Genomic DNA, 24,850 nt, shown 5'->3' on the forward strand with positions numbered 1-24,850 from the left:
TATTTCAGGTTATTGACACTCGATACACTGTACAGACGAAATATTCCAAATAAGAACCCGTTTCATTTTTTTAGCTTTTTTTCAACGACACTTTCCTCTGCTGCTGTTTTTTCAGTGATATCTGATATTTATGGAAATAAACATATTCCCTGGGAGCAGAATGTTTTCTACTTGAGAAACGAGTTCAGACAAACGATGCAGTTTTATCAGAAAAATAATTCGTTATTTAACGTTCGTGCTCGCGCACAAAAGAAGTGGACCTTACACCTGATTGGTTTATAACAGCGCGCGCTTTATTCTTTTGTTTTGGTCACAATGTAAACAGAAAAGCGTTTTGACGTGTTTTTCGGATCACCAAAAAGGAGAAGGAGACGAAGAAGAAGACAAACAACCATATATCGCCCATGGCAAATTGAAAAGGTAAATGATGGCATTTTTTTGGAAGCTTATACAAAGTTTCAAGTCAACTGTTGAAGACAGAAATCCGCAGTGAAAAACACCCTTCCCACGCTCGTTAAAACCTGGCCTTAAAGACGGACAAATGAACAAATTGTCCTTTGAGAGTGGTTTTTACTTGAGTGTCCAAAGTAATTTGCATTTGCTTTGGTTTTTTTTATCACTACGCTGAAATAAACTCTTACCATTTTGTATTCCCATCAGAAATAAAACTAAAAACGGCTTAAAGGGAGGGGATGTTTACATTGATTGTATGCAAGGGTTTCCTGCGGTTAAGCGTCTTTTGGTAAAGTTTGAATTTGCTTATTCAAGAAAAGTTAAAAAATAAGGTCATCCCTCAAGACTGGTGGAGACATGGCAGTACAAAAGTGGGAAGGCCTTACCGCAACCTACTGCCACCAGATCACGAAAAAATCCCTTACGTAGAAAAAAAAAAAAAACTAAAAAGTAAACTGTAACAAGAGAATTGTACATGATTATATTTATTGTACAATTGTACAGATATTTAATGCTATTTCATTTTACTATTACAAAGCAAGACCTAAAAAAGCAAAGCAACTACTTTTGCTTTTTCTTTCCTCCTTCTCTCTTTGTGTCGGTTTTTTCTGGGCGAGGTTTCTGCCAGTCGAGTGCATGTTTTCTGTACATGGGCCAGGGAGGTAACACCAACTGTAACAAAACATACAAGAGCAATTCAGTCGACTGCCCAGACAACAGTGTTGCACACCAGGAATGTAGCTGAACTCCTATAATAGTAATAGCGTGAACTAAATGTCTACGTGGGGCTTATTTTTCAGGAGCAGGGATGGTGCAGTGGTGGGAGTGCTTGCCGCCCACCAATGTGGCCAAGTTAATTTATTTTATTTATTTTATTCAATTCCAGCCCAGTGTCATACAAGTATGTGGGTCGAGTTTGTTGAGTTTGTTGTAGGTTCCTGCATTGCCCTCAGGGTTTTTCTTTGGGTCCTCTAGATTTACTCCCTCCTGAAATACCAGCATCTCTGGGCTGGGTTGTTCAAAGCCTGATTAAGCTAACCCAGGATTAGCAAGAATTTTGATTCTATAATTTTTCCTTTTCCGTGAGGTTTTCTGTTTGTTTGTATGTTTGTTTATCCTCTTGGGTTTGAATAACCTGATTATCTCAAACTTCACAAACATAGTAGAGAAAAACATTTTATACAAGAAAAATTAATAGTTTGGTTAACTTTTAATCCTGGGTTAGCATTAACCAGCTTTTGAACAACCTGACCCTGACTTTGAGTCTGAAAGTTTTGGAGGTGGGGCTTCTTTTTGATTTGGTTTACTATGTGGGTGGGTAGTGTGGAGGGGGAGGGGGAAGCACAAAATACTATCAAAATATTATGACAATTTTAAGGCAAGGTGACAACAAATTTTATTGTTCCATTACTTACGATGCAGCTAACAATAAATCCAGCAGCAACAATGATAATAGTCGCACCAAACTGCTGTATGTAGTAACCCCAGAGAAAACCAACAGCCTGTCAAGGAAAAAAAAAAAACACCAGAATGATACAATCTGTATGACTACCACAGGGAAAGGATTCTGTGCTATGGAAATACACTGCTATTTGAATTCTTCAAATGTTTGACTTCCTTTTTTGTTTGTTTGTTATTATTTTTTGGATGTTTGCAACTAATTGCACATTGCTCTCTATGACTATATCAACTGCTTTACATCTTAAAGAATTTACTTTAGAAAACCAGGCATGTTGTGGAGGTGGAAGAAATGCTTTAAGGTGAATCTATACTCATGAAAATCTTGCACGTAACAGCGTGCTTTTCTCGTCACTTATTCATCACAATACTGAAATAATGTTCCACACTCCTCCACCTTGCATATACCTAAAAATGGGTTTACAGTCATGAAATGATTCAAGATAAAATGTGTGATGAACAAAATATATTTATTTAATCATTTTACTTACCCCGAAAAACAATATTATGATATGGAAAAGCCTTTCTGCTAGTTTTTGACCTTCATAGTCCTACAACAGTACGAAAGAGAGATATTATATGTACAAAAAAGAATATATACCTGCAACAGCATTGTACAAATTACATGCATGTTAGTCTACAACCAAATAACATACAAGTACATGCACAGGTTAAAACTTTAGTTTGGCAGTGAAGAAAACCTGTCCCATCCCATCACCTTTTCATGGTAGAAGTTCAGTGATGCCTTTGAAACATGGCTTACAATGTACTTGCATATACATGTACATATAGATATATACCCAACTCATACATAAGATCCCTATTTCCTTCAATGACAAACCTCCTTATGGACAAAAAGTTGTATCTGTGATTTGGCCATGCCATAATTATTATCTGAAGATTTCACAAGGTGCTAGTGAGAGAACAGGTTATGGAAACACTACTTACGTATATATTAACAAAAAATTTGCTGTTATTTTTCCTCTTTTTTTTTTTTTTCAGCCTATATTGAAAATGCAAAGTTTAATTGCTTCTGCACACATTATAATTACGGTAAATGCTGTAGCCTGCAAGCAGGTTCTCATGTTTAGGTTGGAGATGTGAGCAGTGAAGCCACAAGATAGGCACAAATGTAGCTAAGCTGCAAGAGAAGATTCAGTGTATGAAGTAGTTGAGAGCCTGCAAGAAAGCAATTGAATTCTAAATTCTGCCCCTTGAGCAGTGATAATATCTGTGAGAACGCTAGACATTCCACTGCTTGCATTCTAATTCTAGTGGCATGTACCCTTGGCGCAGATAATCTTTGAGTTGCATTGATTTGTTTCGACTTGGTTGTCCTAGTTTTTGTAACACTAATGGCACTTGTCATTTCTGACCAATCAGAATGCTCTATTCATGGGCGAATGGAGGAACTTCAAAATTTAATGGCTTTTGTGCATGTTCTAGGTAAGCCCCCCATGCGTCATTAGTAAACTCGCTCAAGCACCAAAGTGAAAAGTCAAGATAGTAGCACCTGAGTGTGAAAGCCAAACACTAGAGCCTGCTCAGAGGCTACACTGTACACGACATTGAAAAAGAAAGAAATAATACATGTAGGCCTATAGCATAAGAACTAAACTTCCAAAGAACTGCACCACAACTTAGAAAGGTAAGTTAAGACCAAATAAACATTAAAGTTGTTAGAAATGGTACCATGCAGTGTAGCCATGCAGTCATAAGGGCTTGGTTATAATAATAATAATAATAATAATAATAATAATAATAATAATAATAATAATAATAATAATAATAATAATAATAATAATAATAATAATAATAATAATAAAATGAGCAGCTACACAAGATCGTCCCTTCGTACACTAACATGTATACTTGCATGTACACTGCAGGTATTAGTAGACTTATGGGGTGTTTTTTTTTTTTTTTTTTTAATGAATTGATCGCCTCTTTTGTTTCCATAAATTCGTGGAGCTCTCTGCTTGATGAAGTTACTGAATAAAACTGATAAATTAATCTAACTGCTCATAAGCTTTTATTCTGTTAAGCTCAAATTTAGTTTGAACGGTGGTTTATATTTTGAACAGAAGACACAGAACGTCACAGCGTGGGTGCAGAATAAATAGAGTAGAAATAAGCGGGAACTTGAGGTAAAACTGTTACGAAATGGAGATCAGGAAAAAAAAAACCTACCATATGCGTTGGGATGTTTTTGAAGGGATTTTTGAGCTTCATCGTTCCAAGTTAGCCTTGTGATCTTTCTTGAAAGTGGCCGATGAGGTCAATACACGTCTTTAGAAAAGAGATGAGAAAACAATATTTACAGTCAGCGGATAAAGTGCAGCTCATGCGTGGTAACGGCTATCCTACAAGCTTGGTTACCAAGTTTGTTATTATGGCGGGTTCCTTCGAATTTCTTGGTGTTTCGTTATTGGAGATTTTGTGATATTTTCACCGCAAAGAATGCACTGAACTGTACCAGGAAAGCATATTTCCCTAACGATGAACTTCTCAGAGCTTTTTAAGCAGACAAATCAGCTGAGTGGGTTCTCTCCAAATGGAAAATACTTGGTAAGTTACTAGTTTCATTTTTTTTCCCCTCTGATCCTTTTTTTTAGAGGTGCAAGGTTACAAATGATGCCATGGGCCTTGGTTACTAGCTTCTGGATTTTGATAACCTCTTTAACAATTATTCCCCGAAATGGAGGTGTATAGTGGTGAATATTGACCGAGCGGTGAAGCGGCGTTTTAAATATCTGCCACTTTCACCTACTCTGAGGTGAATAATTGTTTCAGTAAGCAGCAGTAAGCTTTTATAGTACCTGTGGGGTATACTTGTGCCACACAAGCTGAATAACAAGCGGACAAAAACATTAATTTGTTATATTTCTGACAATAAACTGACAGATCCCGCGAAATTTCAAAATCGCTGCTCGGAGTTGAATAATACTTTCTAATCGTGTTTGAGTTAATCAATCAGAATGCATGAAAAGCACAATTTACTTGTGCATTTCTTATGGTATTAAATTATACTAACTTTGCATAAGCTTTCATAAATATGAAAATTTCCTCATGCACTCTTGATCATAGTGATTTTTTAATGCTATTTATTGCCGTGATAAGTCCTCTAGAGTTTGAACAAGCTCACTTGTTTCTTATGCAATTTACAGGGTAATTGTGTTCAATATCGATTGTTAGTGAGGGATGTGAAAACCCTTCAGATTCTTCAACTGTACACCTGTTTAGATGTTATACAATACATAGAGGTATAGTGAAGTTTTGGATGTGGTTATACTTTTGACATCAATTTTGAAGTATTTATACATTTGAAGTTTACTTCAGACTCAATTAAACTTTGTTATGTATGCACATTTTTTTTTTCATTGTTAATTGTTTTCTTTGTGTAACTCTTGTTTGATTTTATTATACATACACGCACAGTGGTCTTCAGATTCCTTATACATTTTATGTGGAATGTTCAAAAGGGGACTTGTGCAAGTAAGTTCATGCATAATGTTACTGTCTGGTTAGTTATACACACTTTCTGTTTGGAAAATGGAACTGGCTGCCTGAACTGTCTGCCTGGCTCCACTAGCCCCTATGGACATTCCAGGCAGCGAGTACTCTAACTTTTACTTGTAATATTTTCATTGAACATTGTAACTTTTATATTATTAAGCAAGAGTGAGTACAAATAAAGATTGATTGATTGATTGATTGATTGATTTCCAAGGTTGAGACAAATGAAATTAAATGAAATAATAAATTAAAGTAATAGTGAAGATTTATGTTATTAAAAGTAAAAAAGAGTACCATTAATACATTGTATAGTACATCATTCCTTAGTGATGTTAATCCTTGGTCAATTTAGTCCCAAAATTTTGAATCAAAAATCACATTTTAACAAAATGTTTGTTTGAAATGCTGGAATATTCTCAATGCAAAAATGTCTACAAAACTTGTCCCATGCAATGCTATTATGCTCCTGTTGTTCTAACAGAGATTGACTACCCTTTAGCACCCAAGGGACTTCCTTGCCCCTTTCACGATTACTTGCTCTAAGTTCCATGGTCGTACACATGTAAGTTGTATCCAATTTTTTTAACCACCCACCTCTCCTTTGATGACATGTACATGTATACATGTATTTTTGCACATCTTATCACCAATGTAATTAGCTTGTCTTGGCAGTGAGTGGTTCAATTCATGGCGAGAATGTCAGAATGATCTATGTCATTGGGTAAAAAGCCCAAAATTTGGTCCAAATCAATCCTTAAATGTCTATGAAAACATTCACATTCAATGAAAAACCATTTCTGGCTCAAATACAATGTACATGTATACCTTAGAAATGTACATGTATATTGGGATGTCTTGCATTTGTTTGTCACAGCATCGTTTTACGTGTACTTTAAGTTCAATAGTGCTGAATGGTATTGGCATTATTTTCAGTAACAGGACAAACAAGGCTATATTAGTATCAATGTGTGGCACTTCAGTATTAATATAAATCTACATTGTACGTATTTGTCTGTCATGACTTGCCTATTGTAGTCATCGGCTTCCATATTACACAGGGCTGTCATTAAGGGCCATAAGCCGTAACACCTGTTACGGCTGAGTATGCTTGATTCTCCCTTGATGCTACAGGTGAAAGTCCGTGTTGTTTAGAGAATTCACCCACTAAGTAATAAATTTGCTATGGGTGTGGAGAATAAGGCTTCAGCTGACTAAAAAAATAATGAAAACCCTGTTACATTGTATGTCTAGTCAAGTATATTCATGTACACGTAGATCTTTACATGTCAAAGAAAGCTTATTAGAGATTCTTTCTTAAATTTTATAGGTCTGGTCACTTGAGAAACCAGACTGGACATGTAAAATTGATGAGGGTCTAGCAGGACTAGTAGCTGTGCGATGGAGTCCTGATGGAAGACATATTCTGTCTACTGCTGATTTTCAGGTATGTGCTTAATATGTAGAAACATGCAGAGCATACTTACAGAATGCAGTAGTGATTGGGAAGAAGCTATTTGTAATGTTTCTTTGCAAACCTGATCTCATTACATCTTTTTCTAACAATTGTACACTGTACTCTTTTCAGCTGAGAATCTCGGTTTGGTCTTTGGTTAGCAAATCTGTGAGCTACATCAAGTATCCCAAACATGCCAATGCAGGTATTGATTAATTTTTTGTGCATTGGTAACTGGCTTTATCCCACTTACAGTATGAGCATACAGTATATAGCCCTGTGCTTTGTTTTGCCACAGTTATTAAGTCTGTCCACAGCCATTTTTTTTTTCGTCATAAGCAACTGTTAGGCAATCATAGGGAGAATGTTAAAAGATCTGTGAACAGACAATACCATAGTTAAAAACTATTAATAAGTTAATTAATATTACCAATGATATTTTAGGGCAGTTATAAATCGTTGCATGGATTGGTGGTCTCCGGACATTTCAGATTACAGAGTAAGCCTTCAAAATCAAATCATTTACATACAGTTCAGCTGAAAAATAATGCACATGCAAAAGCTTCTGTATGTTAAATGGATAATCCTGCATTCAGGATATGTATGTCGTTGAATAAATTATTTATGTCTGGACTGTAAGCTAAGGTACCTTTATTTAGTATCTAGGCTGGAGACTGGCAGTAATTGACTGACAGATCTATTGTTGTTGTTCAGTGTTGTTTTCCTGACCTTTCCAAATTTTGCCATAGGTCTTGACTTCACTACAGATGGAAAATACATGGCGCTAGCAGAAAGAAGAAACTGCAAAGACTGCATCAGTATATTTGCTTGCACATCCTGGCAACTTGTTAAGGTACAAATTTTGAACATCTTCAGAATTCCATATCATGGCAATTACCTACTTGATCTGCCTCAAGACAGTTGAGAACTAATCAGTGCAAGCAATAAATAGAAACTTGTACAACCCTATGTACATCATGATCCTTGGCAAAATCAGCAACATCCCAGTATACATGTAGCTTTTACCAGGGAAAGCATGAAGCTTGAACTTTGTGGCAATAGCCCAATGTTGTTCTCTTTTAAACCGCAAAGTTCAGAGTAACTGGCTTTCTCCTGCGGCATTGCTTTGCTTTGTTTTGTTTCATGTTATGTTGCATTCTAATTTAGTACTGTCTGTATTCTTCCACTTTCACTCAGCTTCTCTATAATTAAATTAGATATTTAAAATGTACACTCTGACTGTCTGAAAAGAATACAGTAAACACTGTTTTCTCCTTAGTTCCAGTCATGAATTTATTTTCAGTTCCTGATAACTTGAATTCCTGATAACTCAAACTTTTTCAATTTCCCTAGAAGGTTTGAGTTATCATGAGTCAGCTGCAGTTAATAACTAAAGGTATATGCATTGTTCATCTTTTATTAATTTTATAGCACTTTGAAGTGGAAACTAAGGACCTGGCTGATTTGGCATGGTCACCTGATGGAAGGGTTCTTTGTGTGTGGGACTCTCTGTTAAGAGTATGTTATTCCTTTTAAAGTGTATAAATAAACAATAGCCTCCATTTGGTGCAAAAATATGCTAGGATATTTGCCCGCAGACATTATCTGTTCTGAGAAGCGAACAGTTTTTCGAGAGCGTAGCTCGAGGAAAACTGTGAGCTTCGAGGTGCAGATAGTGTCCAAGGACAAATATCCGAGCATATTTTAGCCCCAAATGAAGGCTATTGTGTTTATTATTCTTCAAACCTTTTTTTGCAATGCGCAAAATTTTGAAAATTGGGGGATATTCTTGGATATTCCCCATTTCAGACTGGGGAATATTTGTGCACGTGACTTGTTTAGACCAATCGCGCGCGAGCGAAAATATTTGATGGCTTATAATGACAGATATTGCTTTTATTTATGGAATATATACAAGATCATGATATGGAAATCAAAAAAAAAAAATTGATCTTCTTGTTTTTCACAGCATTTTAACCATCTGAAAATGTGGTTCAGGTAGCAGGTTAGCCTGACCTGGGACTAGTCAGGCTGTGACGTCAAAACAGGCATAAGTTGAATTGTGGTTCTAAAATGTGAGGCACTTACAAAAGATATGTAGACTCATGTTCTAGGTACATGTAGGTTCAAAAAGTTTTCCCCGCCTGTGCAAACCAGTTGTCCTCGTGCTGAATAACGTTAATAAAACCTCTGAGCAGAGCAAAAACAAAAGTAAACAAAGCAAATACAAAACAAGCAAAAATAAAAAAAAGGAAAAATGAGGTTCACAAGTGTTTCATTCCCCCTGTGTCCTCCCTTAGTTCACTAAGCCTAAGAAAAATGAGGGACTGTAGACACTATATTTTGTAGACGTCTTTACGTTATACCTAAACTGAAGATGACATCAAATTTCCTTTCATCTGTTCTTGTAACTTTCTCTAGATTTTGTTTTCATCGATCTATTCAAATGTACTTATTAAGCTGCTGCTTAATTCCACTTAAATTTGTTTTTAGTATCAGTTGTTGCTGTATTCAATGGATGGTCGTTGCCTGTCGAAATACAGTGGTTATGAGTTTGCTCTTGGAATCAAATCTGTTTGTTGGTCTCCGTCCAGTCAGTTTTTAGCTGTAGGCAGCTTCGATGAGAAGGTATTTTACATAGATTTACATGTCTGTATTTTAACATCATGATGGTATGGTATAATTTCTAAAGGGGAGACTGAGTTTAAGTCTTTGTACAGTCATGTACAAGTTTACTACGTACATGTATGTACAGTCAAACCTGTATTAAGCGGACTCCATATTAACGGGCACTCTCTATTAAGCGGATAGCAGTGCAAGTCCCATTTTCCTTTTCTCACATTCACTCTAAGAAATACCTGTATTCAAAGGACACCCCTATTAAGCGGACGCGGACACCTTAAACTTGTCTTTTATGGTCATTTTTATTGTCAGAAAACTGTATCAAACGGGTACTGCGAAAAGAGTGTATGATTCTTTTTGTCCACGTTTTAGTAGATCGGTCATTTGAGTTTGCCAACAAACTGAGCTGTCACAGAAATGCAATATTTTGTTTTTCGGTTTTGCTTTTACAGAACTTTTGTTCTTGTTTGATTGTGTGAACCTTCACATGATTTGATCAATATAGATACTGTTACTGTATACTTAAATTGCTTTACCTCACGTACTTGTCATTGTTCATGAAAATACTGTATTTCAGAGTTATCGACCGTTCACGAGAATGCCATTTGACCCCTTCAAGGTCTTTTAATACTGACGAATATTAACATGACCCCTTTAAGACGAATTCTGAGGGAACCTGTTTTCAACGGACACCCTTTATTAAGCGGACACTAGCACGGGCCCCGAGGGTGTACGCCTAGGACAGGTTTGATTATAGCTTGCTTACTAGGCGAGCACTTTAGGGGGCTAGCGGTTACAGCATTCTAGGTAATTCTGTTTGTTTTTGTCTACTTATGCGTTGTAAACTTCAAATTGGCCAAGCAGCACTCTTTTGTCGGCAAAATCTTGGCCAGATATTAAGAAGGATGATTCCTGAGCATCATAAATACATGTACAGTCATGTGACACTTAATACAAACTTTTGGCTTCCCTGTGTTTCTCTTGAGTTCATCTACTTATAGCGGCCCTGGAAGCAGAGCCACCTACACATATAGGAAAGAAATGGAAACCCATGAATTGATTCTCTCATAGTTATAAAGCGGTGTTGCTCGTGGCGCGCACGACGGCGATGTCGTCGTCGCCGGCGACAGAGTCGCGCAAGATAGCGGCCATACTCCAGCTAATAGGTTGACAGAGACGTGCAGCCTTTGTTTATAGCGTCCTTCTTTGATATTAGGCGTCCATGTTATGGTCAGTTGACACCTGCCAAACAAGGTATCCACTGACCAGTATCACATGACCATATTGAGGGCTCAAGTTTAGTGCTCATCGAGGTCACATGTTTTTCTTTTTAAGTTGACCACTGACCAAGTGCTGTTTTTCGATTGGATCGCAGGATCATGTCAGGCTAACTTGCTGTAAACAGGGCCGGGTTAAACAGATATTAGATTTAATTAAATTTTCGAAAATTTAAGGTGGCTCTGAACCCTGTGTACAGAATTTTTTTTAACTTTGCCAAAAGTTGCGTCTTATCATGCTTTTCAAAAGCTGATAATATAAAAAAGTTTCACCGTGCCGTTTTTGAATTATAAGCCCCTAGAGCTGTAATTAAGGGTGGGGGTCCTACTGTTGCTATGGTAACCTATTGTGTCACAAAAATGATAACAACGTGTTCGCCAGTGATTGGGCAGTTTTTTGATACCATGATTGTAGCATTAAATTAAGAGTGGTTATAACGACCCATCAAAATCTAAGTGTTGGAACCTGTTTTGAGCCACCTTATATTAATAACTGTATACCAATCCTTTGTTTTTTTGTTTCAGTGCCGAGTGCTAAACCATGTTACTTGGAAGTTAGTCGCAGAACACAATCATACACACACCGTTGATTCACCTTCTGTGGTAAGTCAGAGGGGAGAGTTAAAAACTACATTTTGAACTTTGAACTCTAATCTTGGCTCTTTTTCCATCGTGATTTTCACTACCAATTCTCTAGCTGCTTTACAACGTTATTTTTAGTTAATGTTTTGCTGCAAAGAGCTCAGCATCCACCCTGTGCTCCTGTGTATTTCAAAGGAAATATTACTTGTTTCTTTTTTAGATTGTATACAAAGAGGTGGAAGTAAAGCCACCTCTGCTCAGAGGAGAGAGTATGCCTCCTGGAGGATTTACAGTACAGAGTAAATGTGAGGGCGGACATTTTGAAAATTAACGTTCTCAATAAACGTACCACAGAGCTTATGGGGGTAGGGAACACCCCAGAAGCAAGAATTGACACCCGTGGTCTGTGCTCAAGCTATTCATTTATTTTATGGCGAGATCCTTTGCTTTAATTTTACATTGTCGAAGGAAAACCAGTACAGCCACAGAGAGTCATCTTGTCAGTAGCGAGATAGAGAAAATTCGTGGGTTGCGCAAAACTTCTCCTTTTCACTCCTCAGGATGGTGTTCACTGCTCTTAGCTAACACTGTCTAATGCCCTGGAAGCTGTAATCCATAAGGAATGAATGATTTTCAGCTACATTTAGTGAGCACTTAATGATGAGCGCCAAGTTTTTTCCCCCTGGACCCTCAATGTTGTACGAAGCGAAGGAGTTTTGTTTTGCCGAGGGGAACATTGAGGGTTGACAGGAAACAAAACTCACTTTTTCCCGTGGGGCCAGTCATTAGGTGTTTTGTTATACCTCCCAACTCAAAAATAGAACAAACTGCGACAAAAAAAATACTTGCTTTATGCCGGCTGGAACACAAATTTGCCGCGGTTTTAATGTGCACAAGCTGATCATGTGCGAGTCGAAAGTTCAAGTTGATGTAAGCCAGTTTTGACCCATCGCACGTAACGCGTTAGATTCTCCAATCGGAAAACGTATTTGAGTTTTTGAAGTAAAACAATCCGGGTTGTAAAACTAATGTTCATAATTCTATTCATAATTTTTAGATGAGGTGCAACCAGTCCCAGTTCAGGTTCCTTATGTTAAACCGGACCCAGAAAAAGCGAACCCCAAAATTGGAGTTGGCCAAGTTGCCTTCAGTCGAGACAACAGATATCTGGCGACTAAAAATGGTAAGTACAGTGGAGCAAACAGTGGATACCATGGCTTTTGGGCCAAGCAAAAAAAGTATGGAATTCTTCAAAACGCATGGAATTCTTTAACCCGTTTACCCACACCTTGGAAGAGCATGGGAAATAGAGATAACTTCTGTTGGAAAATGGAGAAGACTGCAGGTTTTTTGGACTGTTGCCTTGTTTTTCTAGGCTCGTTTACCGGCCGCTGTTCGTGAAAGGAGCCCGCGCTCCTCCACTCTTTTCAGAAAGGGACGTTGCCTAGTTCCTAGGCCTCGATATTTCGCCTCGGTCAATCGTTTTCGGTTCACGTGGTTCGAGTCACCGAAATCAATTGACCGTGAAGGCCTGAGAGAAAGCAGTACAGGAACTAGGCAGACGGGGCTCAAGAGCACGGCGGAAATCGAGCCTACTTTGATTTTTGGAATTGTTCAATTTTTTTTAACTCACATATCTTTCTGTGGCTTTTGCAGACAGTATGCCGAACGCTGTGTGGTTGTGGGAAGTTTCCAAGTTATGTCTGACAGCAATGCTACTACAGTCCAGTCCTGTCAGAGGTTTGTGCTGATTGCATTTAATGTGCCAGTCAGTCTGTGCAGAGCTGTTAAACGCGAAACGTCTCCATATGATTGAACTCGAGAAACGTGTCATTTTGCAGCTGTTTTGAAAGCTGTAGTAGCGATTTCTAAAATGTTTTGTAAGCTTATTTGAAAACCCACTTAAATCTGATTTCTTTCAATCTCTGTATGTCGTAGCTTTCCAATGGGACCCTAAACAGCCGCGCCTTGCAATTTGTACGGCGAATAACAAGCTTTACATGTGGTCCCCTGCAGGCTGTGTGTCAGTGGTTGTACCCACAGAAGGTAACGATATTGCTGTGTTTGGTTCTTTGTTTGTTTGGTTTCAGTCAAATCTTAGTGTTGGCTCTGTTGACAAGAACCTAACTGGTTTCCTCGCCCCCAGTCTATCGCTCTTCCTTCTCGGACTGGGCGTGTCGTGGTAGCGGATGAAATTTTGGGTTGAGTAAGAACACATGAAAATATCGTGTTTTCTCCCTATTAGACCTTTGCACCCCGTTCCCCCTCCCCCCCCCCCCCCCCATTACTTCTTCGTCCCAAGCTCTTTGACCCTACTCCCCGCAGGACATGCACTTGCGCTCGGTAGCCATTGCCTTAAAGCCATAAAAGCATGTATTTGTGCTTTGATCTTCATTGCCTCGCCCTCAATGATTTTAATACTAAAAATTGTGTGGCTTCGTTTCAGTAACGTTCCAAATCACGTCTCTGCAGTTCCACCCTGATGGCAACATTCTCATGCTACTGGGAAAAGACCATATGTGTCTTTGTTTCCTGACAGACCCACGGACATAACGTTTAGTTTTACGGCGATTCCTCGTGGTACGGTATAAGCAAACGTTCTGCAAAATGAATCACACAATGAGAATCTTCAGGTACCCGGCCATCATTTATCCCTGTAATCATAGTTAGTAATGTGCTAAAGTGTGTGACACTTCACTTTACAAACAATTGTAGTGGCCTGCCCTAGACATTTAAACTGACGATCAGTGCGGTTTCTTCCCAACGAGCCTGAACAGCAAATTTAACCACGTAACCACAAGGGTGGCAAGTCGTGTTGTTAAATATATATATATTTTTTAGTAGACAATGCCTGTTGATGTAAGTTGAACTTGTGTGCATGGAGCATTGTAGGGATAATTTGAATGTATAGAAAGCAAATGGTATGTCCGCTGTGCTCGATAAAATATACTGTACGTAAAAATGGTATTGACAGTTGTGTTAAAATATGCATTTGTCAAGAACCGTCAATTGATTTTGGGGAACAGGATTTCCAATTCGTGAACTCGTATGTGAACTTGTAATGGAATGTTTCTTACGGCGCTATATTTTGTTTTGTCTTTTAATTGTTTTTGTTTGTTTGTTTGTTTGTTTGTTTGTTTGTTTTTTGACGGTCTTTTGTTCTACCTAGCGCAACTAGGATTGAGAATGAGTATTGAAATGTTTCGCTTCTGTTTTAATCTGAAGAAAAACATTTTTATCAATGAGAGGGTAATCATTTGAATATATATATGTAACATTGTTCAGAGGCGACTAAGTGAGTTACGATGCTTCTGCTAGATCTTCCTCTCACCGTAAGGTAGGAGGAAATTGACTGTAAGGATAATGTTCTTGCGATATATATATGTTTCCGTCTAAATAGTGGTGGTACAATGACAATTCGTTTCACGCTCTTCTCACTGTAGCCACACGAACTCAATAAACGAGTTATGAGATTAAAGGAGATGAAACCAGCGTAACCAACAAACTTTGTAAAATTGACTTTTTCTACAAACGATGTCCGAACTGTACTCGTTTCAAGTGTTTGGAAACGGCACTTCGATAATATTAGAAGAGTATTCTAATTTACGTTTTCAGACAATGGATGGATGCTGTACTTCTTGTTGTTGCCTCATTTTAGTGTTGTTTTTATTAAAACACTAAAACAAATGATAAAGTTGTTCTCCTTCTGTTTTTATTATTTTTTTAAAATGTACAGAGTAAACAAAAATTATCGCAGTTCTGTCATTTCAGGATCACTAGACTCCTTTTATTCGTTATGCTCAGCTGTTGTGTGCCACTTAAAAAAAAAATCAATAAATAATGCATGAGTGAGATTTCTGGCGTTAGCAAGAGGTATTTCCATCACACGAACACTTAGTTCATCTTGCTTTCGACGTACTTTGATCCCTTTTCCAAGTAGCATTACTTATTTCAAGGTTTTGCTTCTGAAGTTCAATGCTTAAGAAGTATAACTTGTACACCTTCTACGTACTATTTCCTTGTAAGTTTCTGAAAACGAAAACAAAGGCGATTTTAATGTTATGTCGTAAAATGTTGCTGTTGGGGCAAGCCTTTCTTGAACAACTCAGTATTTAGTGAGTTAATACTTGTGTGGCTCTTTTCTTCTTTCCAAAGAAGTCTTTCATCAGAAAAAGCTGTAAGGTGTATGGTTTCTCTGAAATCAGTAAAAGATGACAATTAGTACACATTCGTGGATAGCAATAAACGTCACACGACAGACCTAAAAAATTGGTCATGTAGATTAGGGACAATTCCTTACCTGTATTAGAAACTTTGATAGATAGAATTAAGGTTGTCACGTCGAAATTTGACTAAAGATGCCTTTAAGAAATGGATCAACGCCACCGTCTGAAAAAGAGAGATCTGAAATTAGTCTAAGGCCCCGTCCACACGCATCCAGTGGTATCCGAAATCACTCTGGAGAAACTAGGCCTACACGTTGTGCCGCCATATTGGTTTATTGTTCGGTAAGAGACTAGACACGATTTTGCTACGTCATCGGATTAAAAAATATCCGGATTCACCGTCCACACGTTATCGGATTCGTTGCGGATTTTTTTTTTTTTTTTTTTTTTTTTTTTTTTTTTTTTTTTTTTTTCCACTCTGGAGAGCGGATCCAAAAATATCCGGATCGCTGCCGAATATTTTTGAATCCGCAACTTTTTTGCCGGATGTGTGTAGACAGAAGCCGTATCCGGAAAGAAAAAGTTGCGGATTCCAACATATCCGGATACGTGTGGACGGACCCTAAATTCATTTGTTCTGAAACACTAAATAACTGCACGATCTGTTTCAGACGGTGGAGGATGACCAGGCAACGTCAGGCGTGCGCCAGAAGCTCATACGACAGGGTGTTATGAGGTTTTTGCAATTACATTCTCAAACTCAGGAAATCAGGACCTTGACGGTGTTTGGATATCTGATCTTAATTAGCATACATTTTTTCGATTTTGATTCTCCATTTACTCCTTAGTTTTAGTTTCGATTGAGAAGATATATCAAACACTCAGGATCGTGTTTGACCACATTTCCAAACACATCAAAGTTCGTCAACTCTGCTGCGCGTCGTATTTTCGACTCTCTCCTCGGTGTTTGGAAATGTGGTCAAACACGGTCTTTCGTGTTTGATATATTACTAGAATTATACCTTTGATAGCAATCGGTCTGTCTCCACGAATATTTGGAGCTAGAGTGACTAAGGTGTAGGAAAAAGGTAACCCCAAAACGTTTCAAACCTTGAACCAACGAGGACTAGACATTTGTTTGAAATTAAGTGGAAATCTGGCATTTTGCCTCGCAGCAAGAATCCATGTTTTGAAAGTAGCACCGTTACGCTGTTTCGTCAATTTTTGATTAACAAAACTGGTTGCTGACGTTCTTTAAACTAATCATTTCTTACTTGGAACGTTCACAGCACTTCGCTTCTCATCCTGGTCTTCGTGTTTAGCTTTGCTCATCTCGTTTACAGTCTTTGCCTTCTCTGCAGCTGGTGAATGACCGTATTCTTCAAACCAAAAGAAAATTATTTTCTATTAATATCTCCAAAAAGTAAAGAAACTTGTAGGTAATGACACTGGGTCTAAAAAGGCTTTTTCGGCCTCGCCCTCTGCCCCCTTTCGTTCATTCAGTAGAACATTTTGCAACGCTAGCTTAAAGAAATCCTGCTTTAAAGATTGTTGACTCGGAAAATTTGCCATGTGAGCATGTCGCTACAATATATGTCATGTTTCTTATCAACTTCCCTGCTGACTAAACCCGTAGGCTCAAGAAGTGATCGAAAACGGGCTTCCATTGAAACTGAATTTACTTGCGTTCTAATATCACGATCTGTTCTTTACTTACCAGCTATTTGAAGGGAATCCTTGTAGACTGGCATGTCGTCCAGTTTTCCCAAGTTCTGTACCATGTTCTTCAACTTTTCTTCGATGCCTTTGACGCCATTCTTGAACGTTAAGATGAAAGGTGCTATGACTTTTCGAATGGTGTTAGGGTTGTGCTTCACCAGCCCCTCCCTAAAGAATAGAATGGATAAGTGTAGAAATGTAGTTGTTTTATGACGTTGCGTTGGTTTATGTGCGTGAGCAATCTCCATAAACACGACAGTAAGCTGAAGTACAGTTGTCAAACGATCTCAAACTTGAACTTATACATAGAGGTTGTTGTTGTGGTTTGTTGATTTGTTTGCTTTCAAGGCATGGAGCAAATTGAAAATAAATAGCTGATTCCTGTAAATCGAATGAGAATCCGAATGCGTTCCCATTGATTCTGATGATTAACGTCTTATCAGCTTTACAACTAAATATGTAAACGCTAAACGGGCGAAAGCGGTGCGAACAAACGTTTACCAACTTTTATTCTCATTGCTTTCATCCGTTTGACTTTCCCCTAACTCGGATACCTGGATCTCCGAATATGAGATAGATTTTAATCCCCGTATTTAGTAACCCAATCTCAAGGTATTTTTTTTGTGTGGTGACTTGTTGTCATTTCTCTCAACCGAGTAGCATGTCGCTAATCAAAATGCAGGGTGTTTCTTTTTTTTTCAGCTCTACGATTTTAGTAAACATCCAACAACGCATGAAATTAATACAAGGCACTGCAATGAAGTGGTCTCATTACAGTACATCGCCGCACCACGCAGCATTACATATGGTATTTCATTTCATGCAAACTCAATCGATTTTCTCAGTAGTGTCTTACCTAAAGCCTACCACCTCAGCATTAACAAATTTGGGCTCATTCTTGAAAATACGCTTAAACTGTGGAGCAAAATGAATGTCATTAGTTTACTTGTACGTAACCAACACCCTTGACACTAAAAGACTTTGGAGTTTTTCTATCGTCAGGGAAAAACTGCTAATCACCAGACAGAAACCACACAACACTCGTGAATCCCGCTACGAATTCAAATTTAAAAAATTAGCTCAGATGAATTTTTTGCTGTGAAAGGCAGCACGCCTAGCCATGGGCAACAGAAATTGGTGATGGTTGTGTTACTGATTGGCGCTAAGATGAATGACATTTTGCCCGTGGTCACTCGTTGAACTTATAATGAGCAAAAACGTTTTTTTGCGCATTTTCATGAGTTGGGGCTCATTTAAAGGTTGACGTTTGTTCTTGGCCTAATCAATTAATCAACATACAATACAATACAATACAATACAATACAATACAATACAATACAATACAATACAATACAATACAATACAATACAATACAAATTTTATTAGCACTCCCCATGGGGGCTTTTCAGTACTAGTACTACTAAATAAGTTACATTAAAATGAAAATGAAATAAATCAACGTACCAAGGAATTATAAAAATGATATGAAATATAAAATGCGAAACATCTGCAGGACATGAAAATAAGATGCGTAATGTTTGTGAAACAAATGGTGTTTGAGGGTATCCATTTTTATTATTATTATTATTATGAAGGAATTGAAACGGTCAATCTTACCGCCTGCTCGATATTCCCCGTTAGAATTTTTGACTCCGCACTATTTCCATCCTCAAACTGATCCAGCCAGCTCTGTTTTAGCTTGATTGTTCCTGTGTATGCTATAGCTGGAAGTGAAACAAAAACAAAGATTTAATTGAAAAAAAACAAAACAAAACAAAACAAAACAAAATGGCACGAGAGAATTTATTGTTCAGTCAACATTCTTCCTTCTAAGACCTTTGGAATAGAGGTTTGCAAATTAGCCCACACGGAAGTCTGGTACAGTTTGGTTACACATGCGGTTCAGCTTTTGCTAACATCTAAGAATTTATGAACTTACTTCCCGCTTTCACTCTCTCAGGAGCCACAGCGATGACTGCTTTCGGGGTCGGCTTGGATAAAATGTCTTGTTGCTGATGCAGATACACAAGCTGACTCACATGGGTACCTTGGGGTGCTTGATTGTTCCCAGGGCGAACAATTTTCGATGGCTGGTCGTTGGTTACAGTGGGCGGATCTAGAGACGGTTTAGACTCTGATAAGAGAGAGGCTTGAGGAGACTTAGATGAGATCGCTGGCGCAGATACGATCTCGGGAGTATGCGCAGTTGTAGGGTCATTTGCAGGTTCGGACTCAGGAGTCAGCGGAGTAGAGTCACCAGAGGCATGCGCAGCAGAATCTTCCTGTTTGGCGGTTTGCGCCGGAGTTGATGGCACTGGAGATTCTTGTAGGGATGTTTCACGGTGTATCTCCTGAATATATGCTCCAGATGACTCGGGTGTGGTAGCTTCCGAGGCAGGTGATGCTGATAGCTCAGGAGCTAGGGGTGCTGAGGCTGTCACATGCGAGGTTTCTGTTAGTATGGTTGATGACTGGTGTTCCTGTGCGTCGTGCTCCGCTGAGGCGATTTCACTTCGGGGTATGTCGAAGATATCTAAAATGAAAACCGAACGTCGCAGAAAAAATAAATTTTATAAACCTAGTAATTTCTAGTTTGTGGACAAAAGATTTGAAATGTCAGCACCATACCTTCTGTCATTGGCTGAACGCTTTCAATGTGGAAGAAGTTTCCGCGCTTTGAGGGTTGCATTGCTCCGGCTGTGTATTGGAAAATGGGGGGAAGATATGTTATAGCATTACAGTATTCATCGCAACCGCAAAGAACATTACCCAGGGGAAAAAAGATGGTTTGCTGTCCTTAAGTAGGTCACATTAAGGTGGCGACCTTATAAAGGTTGACGGTCCATTTAACCCTTAACAGTTCAACTCGTTGAGACCCTTATTTAAAAGTGACAATTAAACGCCCTTCATTTGGCAATTTTCGGGGTTAAGTTTAATCTTTATCCATGGAACCCTCGACGCTAACACCTATTCAGACTGATGTTTCACGGTAAATATTAATCCCATTTTTCGGTTGGCATGTTGTGGTCAATAGTTAAACCCGTTGATAACTTAAATTAGGGAAGGATCATAATTTATTAATCATGGAGGTGGAGGGTATTTGGTTTACCAAGAACCATTCCAAGTGACAGAATCTTAGCTTGTTGTTGCTGTATTTTTCCTGACCCGATGGAGCTCCACACAAGTGTTGAAAAGCGGTAGATCCCACTTACCGGTCGTGAATACTGCACTCCTCCAGAATCCACCACATTTCTGAGCACGATCCCCAACACACAGCGCATTGCACTCCTCATCCGATACCTTGGTGTATTTACCGTACGAGTCACCACACCGGCACAGATACCCATACTGCACTCCGGCATACGCGTGACCAGCTCCCTGGCATGCACTGCGGCACGAGTCAGGAGTCAGGTTTGGCACCGAAAGAATTGTGGGAAGATCGCGGTCAGGAGACTTGTCTTCATAGCAACCAACATATCCTATATAGATATAAGATATCCATGTATGACAAATATGTAAGTGAGTGCCCTTTTGTACTGAGGCACTGTTTCTACTCCACTACCAGGGCCGTAGCTACGGGGTCCTGGAGTTTCCCCGTGACCCCTCCCCCCTTTGTATGCCTTTTTTAAGCAAACAGCCTACAACAGGTGGCGAAAACGACACGACAATCCGGTGAGTACCCTCACTTTCACACAGAGTGACCCCCCTTTTAAAAAGAATAATGGCTTCGCCCCTGAGTGCTGACAATTTCCCTTTTGTAAAAATAGAAATTTGACGGTAATATGTTATAGTTGTTATTCTTACGAATAGTGAGGCTTATTACTTTGACAAACTATAATAGTTTGTCAAAATACTAAGGGTTAATAACTGACTTAGCGAATGCCCACCAAACAGACGACCCATAGACAAAAATCACTTGGTCTTCACAGACGCTTAGCGAAGTCCATCGATTATTTGTTAATGTTGAACCGATCTAAGTTTGCATTTTCACAAACATTCCCACATCTTTAAATTCCCTAATTGTCCCTTATTTTTCTTTGCTTGTACGAACAATGACTGAATATTCTATTTTATTCACCATACCATCTTCTCTAATCTCTCTTTCATGAATCGTTAGAGTAGCGTCATCGTCATCATCATCATCGCCTCCAAAACTCGAATCCATTTCGCTTTCGTCCGTACTCTGTGAGTAGACTGCTGGCCGCTCTATGATTGGATCGCGGGCCTCAGGTATCTCCCTTGTGTACACAACTCTTGGTTCTGAGAAGTCTCCGGAGTGATCGTAATACGATTCTCGTTTTACAGGCTTTACTTTTTTATCGAGGCTGGAAACAGCTTCGGTCTCGCTAGGAAGGGATGCCACCGAAGCTTCCGTAATGTCCGGTGCGTCGGCGAGGGCGTCTTGGTCGCGGTAAAAGCGCGCTACAAGACTGTTGCTAACCAAGGCGTCATTTTCACCTAGGTTGCTCTCAGACAGCAGCATGGCGTCTTCTTGAGACGATCTCTTCACGCGAAAAAACGCGTTAGGGAGCAGGGCATCCGCTAACGCTCGTGTTGTCTTTATGTCTGGTTGTTCTTTAATTTTGTCTTCATCTGGCTGTTGTGACATTTCATCTTCGGCTTCCTGCTTCTCATCTCCTGATCCTGATGAGGGAGACAGATGATCCTCCTGTTCAGAATCATCACTTTTATCTTCGTTTTCAGCGGCAGCTACTAAATCGTCCGCCAGTGAATCACTCTTCACGTCACGTCGGAACAATTTCCCGCCGTTATCTGGCTTCTCCTCCTCGCCGCTAACCCTTGGTTCGCTTACTGCTAAGTCACTGCTGACTTCATCCCCATTTTTACTTAGTTCCATTTGCGCCGTTTCGCTCAACATGTTCAGAGCTTTCTCGGCGTCTTCTCCGCTCCTAGAGCTTGCTTCCTCGTTGAAAAACTGCGGCAGTTTATCATCGATTGCATTGTCTGGTTTTAGCCATAAACCAGATCCCGAGGACTCGATCTCTTTATCTGAATTGTCATTATCCTCTGGAGCGAGAGAGCTAATCGCCCGTAATGTTGCAATGAGGCTGTCAAGCGAATTTGAACTCATGCTTCGCTTATCGTCTCTCTTTGAGTGCAGCAAAGGTCCGCTCCATAACCCGGAACCGGAAGTGCCTGGTTCTGGTTGTTGGCCGGAACCAGAAATAGTATCGCCTTTGATCGAAGAGCTTTCGTCTTGGCTTCTCTTATGAATTCTGAGTCGAAATCTCTCGGGTCGTTTTGCTGTGATGTCATTATCCTCGCGGGATGAACGGGACGATCTTGCCTCCATTTTGGTTTTGTAACTTTCCTGTGATTCATGTTCAGTGGTGTCTATGGCAAAGAATCGTCTTTTGTGCCTGATCTCAGTTTCTTTGTCGTCTTGTGATCTTCTTACTTTGTTGATGAGTTCCTCGCCGTTGTCAAACTCTCCTCCTCCCTTCCTTTTAACACGAAGAAGCTCCCGGTCTATTGGAAGACCTGAATAAGGAGAAGAACGCGGGAGAGTGGCTAGTTAGAATAAAGCTAAATGTCAAAGAGTTACAAAAAAAAAAAAAAAAATTCCCAAGCCAGTTTAATTTTGCAGATATGAGCCGAGTATCACCACATGATAGTGCTGTTCAATGGCTTTCATTAAAAATATATTCGGACATTAGGGGCGTCATCCGCAAACGTAAAAATGAGAGTAACCTTGTACAGGGTAGATCTCGTTCTTTTACAAAATGAAATAGTCATAGATTCATCTTTTTTTATTATTATTATTTTGGTGAATGTATCTAATTTACCATATCATGCTTTTAAGTTCAGTAAGAAATTTCATTTTTTTTTCCTAGGCGTTTACTCTTTTTCTTCCGCTTTTGAGGGCATTGCCGCTCGGATTTCATACCGTTATTCGGTCATCACAGTGCAAAAGGGCCTTTTGGAGGGTCTTGCAGAGTGTAGCTCACCTATGAGCCCCTGGATAAAATGGGCTGTAATTAGCCATGCCAAGGTTGTGGTAATGTTCATGATACGAAGTCCCCTATAAAGAAAAAAAGTAATATCAACATTTAGACTATTTTAAAAAACTGTAAACTTATAGTCCGTATATGAAATAATTATCATGATCGTGTTTTAACGACTTAATTCGCGCATTTACCCACAGTAATATAATGTTATTAAAATGTATGTCTAATATCATAAAGAATAAAACATAGTCTTTCTTCTGCTTTGACTTTTCGTCACAAACTTCCTCTTTTTCGCTCAGCAGAAATTAATCGTAGAATAAAAGAGGATATTTACCACGTTTATCGGTGATGTTAAATAGTCCCGCCCATGCGATCAACAAACCAAGCTAATACTTTTTTATCGAAGATGTAGAGGACTGTAACGCACGTTTTCAGTTGTCAGTTGTTAGAATTAGTTGAATACTAAGTTTTTTTCAGTTCTTTCGTTATATTTACCCGTTGAGATGTTTTAGTGCAGTGAGAATTTATCTCATAATATCTAAAATGCAAACCATTAGAGGCGAACACCAAAGTGGATAAATGATGTTGAAATCAGGACAATTAGAATGTTTTATTTGACCGTTACGTGGAATCTTTGCATTGGCATTTTCCTCTAAGCTGTTTCAAAAGCTTGGCAAATACAAAAATGATGATAGATGGGGTTATTGTTATTTTTGCAGCTATTTTACCATTATTTTATAACCAAGCGAAAATTTAAAATGGTTCACTGAACGTTTTCAGAAAGCGTTGATTCTTGCATGAATAACATCTACCGCGTATAAAATATTCATGTTTCATTTTTTAAATCAAACATTTTGAAGTGAGACGCCAAAATTATAGTAAAAAGTTGGTTTAAGTCTTGTTCGTGTGCGTTTTCACTCGTCAAACGAATTAGAAAACTAGCAGAAAGAAAAATTAAACCACAAGTAACATCAGACAGTGGTACCGGTAAAATTCAAATTCACTTTGAATATACCAGAGAAAAGATGACCTGTTGATGATTTTAAAGTTTTTAAAGCTTCTGACACATTGATCGTAATGTTCGATTTGTTTTTTAGGAAAGTTAGCTTGCAAAGTTTGATCTTCGGTCAAATTTTGTTCATATTTCCCCGAGGTTCCTCTTTTTGCAAGCTATGTTATCAGGACTTTTCAGTTTCTCTTCCCGAGTATCGCATTCTCTTTTGTGTTCACAATTTGGAGCACCAAAATGTGTGTTTAACAGAAACTTCTCGTTTCGTTTTGTATTACAAGCCCGGAAAACAGACTAGAGTTATCAGTTGTAAAACTGAACAATGTTCTGATGCGAAATCCCTACCTTGTAATTACAAGCTAGGGATTTCGGAGGAGAGTTCCTTATTCAACCCGTTACCTACCCTTTACTAGCAAATCTATTTCCACCACAGGCTTTTCATCTCACACCAAGATAAAGAATCGTTCTAAACACTGGTCTCGCCTCTCTCTCCCACCTGAGTGTTGAATCGACTAACAGCAGACGGCTTCTTTCAATATTTGCCTGTTTCAAAACTCACTTGTTATTATATCCCTTACGATCGCAAGACGCACGGTTTTAGTGAGACTTTCAAACGTCGATCCACA

General features: G+C 38.8%; 3 protein-coding genes across 8 annotated transcripts; 1 reads left to right on the forward strand and 2 right to left on the reverse strand.

Annotated features, from left to right (window-relative positions):
• Positions 1–922: 922 nt before the first annotated feature.
• On the reverse strand, positions 923–4,230 carry LOC110045979 (signal peptidase complex subunit 1-like). Its single transcript, XM_020751638.2, has 4 exons — positions 4,102–4,230; positions 2,403–2,462; positions 1,869–1,955; positions 923–1,125 (listed from the first exon to the last, which is right to left on the reverse strand). Exons 1-4 carry the CDS (start codon positions 4,141–4,143, stop codon positions 1,015–1,017), a joined length of 300 nt encoding a protein of 99 aa, XP_020607297.2. The 5' UTR covers positions 4,144–4,230; the 3' UTR covers positions 923–1,014.
• Positions 4,231–4,273: 43 nt separating this feature from the next.
• Positions 4,274–15,055, forward strand: LOC110045994 (WD repeat-containing protein WRAP73-like). Of its 3 annotated transcripts, none has more exons than XM_089282972.1 (14): positions 4,275–4,479; positions 5,079–5,174; positions 5,350–5,406; positions 6,755–6,871; positions 7,013–7,085; positions 7,630–7,733; positions 8,312–8,398; positions 9,374–9,508; positions 11,305–11,382; positions 11,582–11,666; positions 12,419–12,544; positions 13,018–13,101; positions 13,300–13,407; positions 13,808–15,055. In XM_089282972.1, the coding sequence occupies exons 1-14, from the start codon at positions 4,411–4,413 to the stop codon at positions 13,912–13,914; spliced, it is 1,326 nt and encodes a 441-aa protein (XP_089139098.1). In that variant the 5' UTR covers positions 4,275–4,410; the 3' UTR covers positions 13,915–15,055. The 3 variants fall into 3 exon arrangements, with proteins under 3 accessions (XP_089139097.1, XP_089139098.1, XP_089139099.1); XM_089282973.1 differs by having other exon boundaries at positions 4,403–4,479; positions 5,107–5,174; XM_089282971.1 differs by lacking the exon at positions 13,808–15,055 and having other exon boundaries at positions 4,274–4,479; positions 13,300–13,619.
• LOC110045977 (uncharacterized) lies at positions 15,052–24,850 on the reverse strand. Of its 4 annotated transcripts, XM_020751637.2 has the most exons (12): positions 24,628–24,850; positions 23,216–23,289; positions 21,330–22,748; positions 20,459–20,725; positions 19,875–19,943; positions 19,186–19,779; positions 18,864–18,970; positions 18,103–18,161; positions 17,245–17,414; positions 16,802–16,906; positions 15,662–15,750; positions 15,052–15,556 (listed from the first exon to the last, which is right to left on the reverse strand). In XM_020751637.2, the coding sequence occupies exons 2-11, from the start codon at positions 23,274–23,276 to the stop codon at positions 15,698–15,700; spliced, it is 2,904 nt and encodes a 967-aa protein (XP_020607296.2). In that variant the 5' UTR covers positions 23,277–23,289; positions 24,628–24,850; the 3' UTR covers positions 15,052–15,556; positions 15,662–15,697. The 4 variants fall into 4 exon arrangements, with proteins under 4 accessions (XP_020607296.2, XP_089139095.1, XP_020607295.2 ...); XM_089282969.1 differs by lacking the exon at positions 15,662–15,750 and having other exon boundaries at positions 24,721–24,850; XM_020751636.2 differs by lacking the exon at positions 15,662–15,750.

Source organism: Orbicella faveolata, unplaced genomic scaffold (genome assembly GCF_042242905.1).
Source record: "Orbicella faveolata isolate gen_17 unplaced genomic scaffold, um_ofav_v1 contig_12, whole genome shotgun sequence".
Lineage (NCBI taxonomy): Eukaryota > Metazoa > Cnidaria > Anthozoa > Scleractinia > Merulinidae > Orbicella > Orbicella faveolata.

What these genes read in the sequence shown, in the direction of transcription:
- LOC110045977 (XM_089282969.1), bottom strand. Translation starts at nt 23,276, where the DNA reads ATGAACATTACCACAACCTTGGCATGGCTAATTACAGCCCATTTTATC. An exon ending in GAGTGCAGTATTCACGACCG is followed by an intron (nt 19,944 to 20,458) that starts GTAAGTGGGATC and finishes TCCAATACACAG; the next exon opens with CCGGAGCAATGCAACCCTCA. An exon ending in AAGTGCTGTGAACGTTCCAA is followed by an intron (nt 15,557 to 16,801) that starts GTAAGAAATGAT and finishes TACTGATTTCAG; the next exon opens with AGAAACCATACACCTTACAG.
- LOC110045994 (XM_089282971.1), top strand. Translation starts at nt 4,411, where the DNA reads ATGAACTTCTCAGAGCTTTTTAAGCAGACAAATCAGCTGAGTGGGTTC. An exon ending in TGTCTACTGCTGATTTTCAG is followed by an intron (nt 6,872 to 7,012) that starts GTATGTGCTTAA and finishes TACTCTTTTCAG; the next exon opens with CTGAGAATCTCGGTTTGGTC. An exon ending in ATTTACAGTACAGAGTAAAT is followed by an intron (nt 11,667 to 12,418) that starts GTGAGGGCGGAC and finishes CATAATTTTTAG; the next exon opens with ATGAGGTGCAACCAGTCCCA.
- LOC110045979 (XM_020751638.2), bottom strand. Translation starts at nt 4,143, where the DNA reads ATGAAGCTCAAAAATCCCTTCAAAAACATCCCAACGCATATG. An exon ending in AAAACATCCCAACGCATATG is followed by an intron (nt 2,463 to 4,101) that starts GTAGGTTTTTTT and finishes GTACTGTTGTAG; the next exon opens with GACTATGAAGGTCAAAAACT. An exon ending in TCATAATATTGTTTTTCGGG is followed by an intron (nt 1,956 to 2,402) that starts GTAAGTAAAATG and finishes TTTCCTTGACAG; the next exon opens with GCTGTTGGTTTTCTCTGGGG.